At 43.3% G+C, this 6,355-nt stretch overlaps 1 protein-coding gene across 1 annotated transcript; it reads left to right on the forward strand.

Moving 5' to 3' along the window:
• Positions 1-647: 647 nt before the first annotated feature.
• On the forward strand, positions 648-1,586 carry LOC310679122 (olfactory receptor 5AR1-like; the record flags this gene model as incomplete). The annotated part of the gene is made up of 1 exon (XM_083443918.1): positions 648-1,586. One exon carries the CDS (start codon positions 648-650, stop codon positions 1,584-1,586), a length of 939 nt encoding a protein of 312 aa, XP_083300044.1.
• Positions 1,587-6,355: the final 4,769 nt, after the last annotated feature.

Genomic DNA, 6,355 nt, shown 5'->3' on the forward strand with positions numbered 1-6,355 from the left:
ATAAATGTGCCCCTGGGTGTGTTCCCCTTTTTACTGCACTCTCTGGCTACACTTTTCTAGATCCACATGCAAGGTATATGAAAAAAATTATTCACTCTATTGGGATCTGGTAAGAAATGGAGCTACCAACATGAGTTTGACCAAACTGCGGGAGGCAGTGGAAGACAGGAGTGCCTGGCGTGCTCTGGTCCATGGGGTCACGAAGAGTCAGACATGACTAAATGACTAAACAACAACAAATGGAGCAAATAATGGTCAAGACTTTATAAAGCAGCATGTTCTATCTGTGGCTTTAACTAAGGCATGCTTTGATTCCAATCAGGGAAACGAATGAATAAAAATGTTTAATTATTGTACTTTCCTCCATTTTATATAATGTGGTCCCATATAATAAAACAACTGCTTTCTTTCCTTTAGGAAGAAACACTGAATGTGATAGTTTATGTTCCTTTCATAACACTGACTAAGGGGACTTGAAGTGATTGGTGGACCCAGTTGCAGAAGGAGTGCTGTATTCTCTGTCCAGCAGGGCAGACTGCCTCTTCTCCCATTCTATTGCTCTACACTACAAAGCATTTCTTCTGACTCAAGTAGTGTCTTCTGTCTTCTCTCCGGATCCCAAGATCCCCAATTTGTCTTCAGCCACAATGGCTGAGGGCAATCATAGCCAGGTGACAGAGTTCATTTTCTTGGGCTTCACAGATAATCCACGCCTCGAAATGGCTCTCTTTGTGGTCTTTCTTTTTATCTACCTGGCAGATGTGGTCGGAAATGTGGGCATGATCCTCCTGATCACCGTAGATGAGCAACTCCACACACCCATGTATTTCTTCCTTTGCCACCTCTCCTTAGTGGATCTGGGCTACTCTACTGCCATTGCCCCACGCATGCTGGCTGACTTCTTACGCCAGCGAAAAATTATTTCCTTCTCCAGCTGTGCCACACAGTTTGCATTTTTTGTAGGTTTTGTGGATGCTGAATGCTATGTCTTGGCTGCCATGGCATATGACCGCTATGTAGCCATCTGCCGTCCTCTCCATTATACCACAGTCATGTCAAAGCAGGTTTGTCTGGTATTGGCTATTGGTTCCTATGTAGCAGGTCTAATAAGCCTGGTGTCCCATACCAGCCTGACTTTCAGTTTAGATTACTGTGGCTCCAATATCATCAATCATTTCTTCTGTGAGATCCCCCCACTCCTAGCATTGTCTTGCTCTGACACCTACATGAGTGAAATCCTCCTCTTCAGCCTCTGTGGCTTCATCGAGTTCAGCACCATCCTTATCATCCTTATCTCCTATCTCTTCATCTTTGCTGCCATCATGAGGATCCGCTCTGCTGAAGGCAGACGTAAGGCCTTCTCTACATGTGCTTCCCATCTCACTGGAGTCACCCTCTTTTATGGGACAGTTATGTTTATGTATCTGAGACCAACATCCAGTTACTCATTAGATCAGGACAAATGGGCCTCTGTGTTCTACACGGTTGTGATTCCTATGCTGAATCCTCTAATATACAGCCTTAGGAACAAAGATGTGAAGGAAGCTTTTAGAAGAGTTGTCAGCAAGAAAGTTTTATCCCAGTAATATCTTCTCTCAGTGCTCTTTCTAGTCAATTCTGCTTGTCCTCTGCCTAGAAAGCACAGGTCTGAGCAGTTTCCCACTTGTCTCAGACTTTCTAAGCATGGGTCCAAATGATTTTGCCTTTGCCTCCCGCTGTCCTCCAGAAAACCCACTCCTTAGTGCTAAATCTGAACAAACAGTAACCTGTGAAAAATTCAGTGCTAAATGTTGAGTTTCCCTGGGGGAAAGCAGCAGAGCAGCCTTCAGTGATGACATGCTAAATTCAAAACATTACGAGAAGGAATACATTCCATGTCTTATGCTGCAATATAATATTGTGCAGGAGTCTATAGATGTTTACAGAGTATGATAATAGCTATTCTATACTACTAAAGAAAGAGAGGGAAGAAGACTTGTTTCCATTAAGAGCTGTAATATTTGTTTCCGTGTGTGTGGCTCTATGAATATAATCCAAGTTTTAGAATAATTACAATATTTCCCAGTATTTTTCACTAAACACACACACACACACACACAATTATTATCAAAACAAAAAGAGTTAATGATAATATCTTATTTCAAATGTTTTTATTTATGAAAAACATTATTAGAATTTTTTTTCTACTTTAACTTTGATTGCAGTGATGATGAGCCATACATAAAGCAATCATTTTAAGAGAGTATTATATTGATTCACATTTTTCTGCACCCAGAGAGTTGGAGTTTGAGGAAATTAATTACAGTTATGTCTCGTTGGTATTCATGGGACTGAAGTTGGTCATGACTAAGCTTTCACATTAATTTTAGTGGGACTAAGTGTGATTAACTTGGTCTGGAACCAACAAAAATGTCCAAAGAATTTTAATGGTTTCCTTTCATGCGTCAGAATATATTAGGGACTATGTCAGGATGGGAAAAGAACTATAAAAAGCACTCCAGAAAAATTACTTTAAGAGGTGAGCTCAATCCTTTGCTATGCAGAAGTAAGTCTCATTGAGCTCAATGAGACTTTCAGGTATGTGTATAGGATTGAAGCCTTAGTAATCATTTAAGTTCTGCTTACTACATTACACTGACTGAAAGTTTTTGGGTTTATTTCTCAAGCTACTTATGGGAGATTTATGTGACTCTGGGTTATGTGAGGCTTGCATCAAAAATGGAAGGTAGAAAATGGTGTGGTGGAAAATGGTGGTCAAAATGCATAGTAAAATTATATGTTCTGCATCCTCATAAAGATGCAGCATAACAAGAGTCACTGAGGTGAAGGTATGGTTGCTTCCCAAAAGACAAATTCTACACACATTACTGATGATTTGTGCTCATGATGCTACGCAATCCTGCTTTCAATCCTGTTTGCTCCTGCAAATGTTTTGAGGTGGTCATTTCATGGACTGTGGCTGGATGAAAGATGACAAAGTGCTGGGGTAGCATCAGGTAATTGTATAGAGGGTGAACAACTAAAATGATGTCTATATTGGATCCCAGTGGAAATACTTTGAAGATTCTTAGGATTCTGTCCTGTAATGCATTACTGAATAAAGTCTGTCTGATTTGGAATTTGGTGTGGGCCTCCATACTTGAACCCCTCAAGGGGAATTTGATGGAGTCTTCTATCTGAATGGTTCCCCAACCCTAGCCCATTTTAAGATGAGAGAAAATAAGAGAGAAAAGGGGCTTGAAATTGCCCAAGGTCCTTAGCACCTGGGCAGCAGAATGAGTACACACTCAAGTCACCTGGCACACAGCTTCTCTATGTTGACATGTATTTCTATTTAAACTATAGTTGCACGTCAAGGCCCTGTACCCCCTCCTTTGATGAAATAAAACACATGGACATCGGTATTTTACTGTAGGTTAATGGGCGAAAAAAGGCCACAACTTTTATTGGTTACAGAATGTGAGTGGTATTGGCTTTAGGTATTGGACCCAACTATATCTGACTCCTGCCTGCCATGCAGGAAGTCTCACAAGGGTTAACCACCTGTAGGGGGATCATGCGAAAGGCTGGGCTGGATGAATCCCTAGCCGGAATTAAGATTGCCGGAAGAAATATCAACAACCTCAGATATGCAGATGACACAACATTGATGGCAGAAAGTGAGGAGGAGTTAAAGAACCTTTTAATGAGGGTGAAAGAGGAGAGCACAAAATATGGTTTGAAGCTCAACATAAAAAAAAATGAAGATCATGGCCACTGGTCCCATCACCTCCTGGCAAATAGAAGGGGAAGAAATGGAGACAATGAGAGATTTCACTTTCTTGGGCTCCATGATCACCGCAGATGGTGACAGCAGCCATGAAATTAAGACGCCTGCTTCTTGGGAGAAAAGCAATGACAAACCTAGACAGCATCTTAAAAGGCAGAGAAATCACCTTGCCAACAAAGGTCCGTATACTTAAAGGTATGGTCTTCCCAGTAGTGATGTATGGAAGTGAGAGCTGGACCATAAAGAAGGCTGATCACCGAAGAATTGATGCTTTTGAATTATTGTGCTGGAGGAGACTCTTGGGAGTCCCATGGACTGCAAGAAGATCAAACCTATCCATTCTTAAGGAAATCAGCCCTGAGTGGTCACTGGAAGGACAGATTGTGAAGCTGAGACTCCAATACTTTGGCCACCTCATGAGAAGAGAAGACTCCCTGGAAAAGATCCTGATGTTGGGAAAGATGGAGGGCACAAGGAGAAGGGGACGACAGAGTATGAGATGGATGGGCAGTGTTCTCAAAGCTACCAGCATGAGTTTGACTAAACTGTGGGAAGCAGTGGAAGACAAAAGTGCCTGGCGTGCTCTGGTCCATGGGGTCATGAAGAGTCGGTCACGACTAAACGACTAAACAACAACAGCAAGTGGGAGCCCTGCTGATGTACATCAACCAGGAGCTCCCCCAAGGTAACCAGAAAGTTTGTGCCATGGCCCTAGCCACCACCTGGGCTTCGGACAGGAACCATGACCCCCGGATTCCTTTAATGGAATACCCTTAAAGGGCAGAGTTAGGTGATGGCCACAACCTCCCCTCCCATAAACCAAGCTTTTCCAATGCCTAACCACCCAACCTTGCAAAGTTGTGACAATTTGCTACGAGGTAGGTGAAAACCAAGTGGCTGGTGCCAATCTGCCAAATGGAAATATTCCTACCAGGCCCCTTCAGCAGGCGACCAACCGAAGTCCATAGCAAGGTCAAGGTGAAGAACACCAGAAAAAAGGGTGGAAGATCCATGGAAGCCAGGATTAGAGAGGGAGATCTCCTGAGTGCGCAGCCGCTTCCATGTGGCAAGCCACGCCCCCCAGCCGGCTGGATTGGCCTGCTGTGGTCATGACGCGTGCCAGGGCTCCCTGTGATGCGGGGGCCTAAACATACCCCCCCCCCCCCGCTGAAAGACAGGAAGTGCGAGGCCCGCGTGCAACCCCGCCTCTCTCTGAAGAGAAGCGGCTGAAGTATTTCTAACTTTCAGAGAGGAACCAGGGGGCTTGTTGTTATCATCACTGATCAGCACTGACAACTAGACTCATTTGCAATGAAGCAATCGGAAGCACACTTTTTGGCCAATCTGCTATTGCATCTCTACCTGCTGTGCACATGACAACAGGTGTGGGTCAAGTGGATGTGGTTTGGAGAAAACGGCCTGGCAGGCCAAACTGGAACCCCCACCAGGCCTAATCTGGCCCACAACCAGAGGTTCCAAGCCCTCTGTTTTATTGTGTCCCAATATTTCTTTCTATGTGTTTGCTGTAACAGACTAATATGAGGTGATTCTTCAGAGACATCAAATCCCAAGTGCTTCTCCTACTTTTCTATAACCTTTGCTTTCCATCCTGTTTTTTCCTCTGCAGTAACATAATGGAGGAGTAAGAAAGGATCCTTGACAGTAACTTTTCAGCTCAGCGCTTGTTGGGTTGGGTTTTGGGGTGGGGGATGGGGTGTGGAGTGTGTTTCTGGGAAGCGGCAGGGCAGTTACAGAACTCCAGGTAATATAACTGCTTCCTAACTGTGTTGCGAAAATGGGGCAAAATGTTAATGTTTTAATTTTATTTAGTTTGTTCCTTTAATAACAACAGGAAGTCACCAATGTGCACTATGTTTTTATAATCACTGGGAACTGGTTCCACATACAACAATTTCCAGAAGGATAGCTGTGTTAGGTTTGTTGCAGCACAATAACAAAAAAGTATTGTAGTACCTTAAAAACTAACATATTGATGACTGCATAAGTGTTCGTGGACTACAGTCTGGGATTTGCAGGTTCTGTCTACTCATCCTTTCCACTTAACCATCCCCTTACTTATGAATTCCTGCAGTCAACTGACTTATGGCTAGGACCTAGAAACTTGTATTGTACCAACACTTTCTTCTGATTTTCAAAGCATTCTATAAATTAACAAGAAAAGAAATTACATTTGAAAATTAACAAAGAGAAGAGAAAAGTTTGAGGTGTGGGCTGGTTGTGCTTATCTTACTTTCAAGATGGCCAAGGGGGGGTTGTATGGCTGTCCTTTCTTTCACTGTACAAAGCATCTCTCTAGTGGCTTGCAGCCTTCCTGGGGGCCCCTGCTTCCTGAAAATCTTTGGTTCAGCTTTCCTGTGAGTGCTGGGTGGTGGGGAAGCTGTCTACCATGCTTCTGACAGCTATTCATTGTTGCTGTTTTGCAAATGAAGTCTCTTCTGCTGTTAAAGAAATAGGGGAAAGCATTATGAAAGATGAAAGGAAGGACTTCCCTTAAAAAACCCTAAAAAACCACCCAAATTCTGAGGCTCTCAGTAACCTGATTCCTAGTTTCCTACACTTCTCCAA

Source organism: Podarcis tiliguerta (genome assembly GCF_965153285.1).
Source record: "Podarcis tiliguerta genome assembly, chromosome: 1".
NCBI classification, from domain to species: Eukaryota; Metazoa; Chordata; class Lepidosauria; order Squamata; family Lacertidae; genus Podarcis; species Podarcis tiliguerta.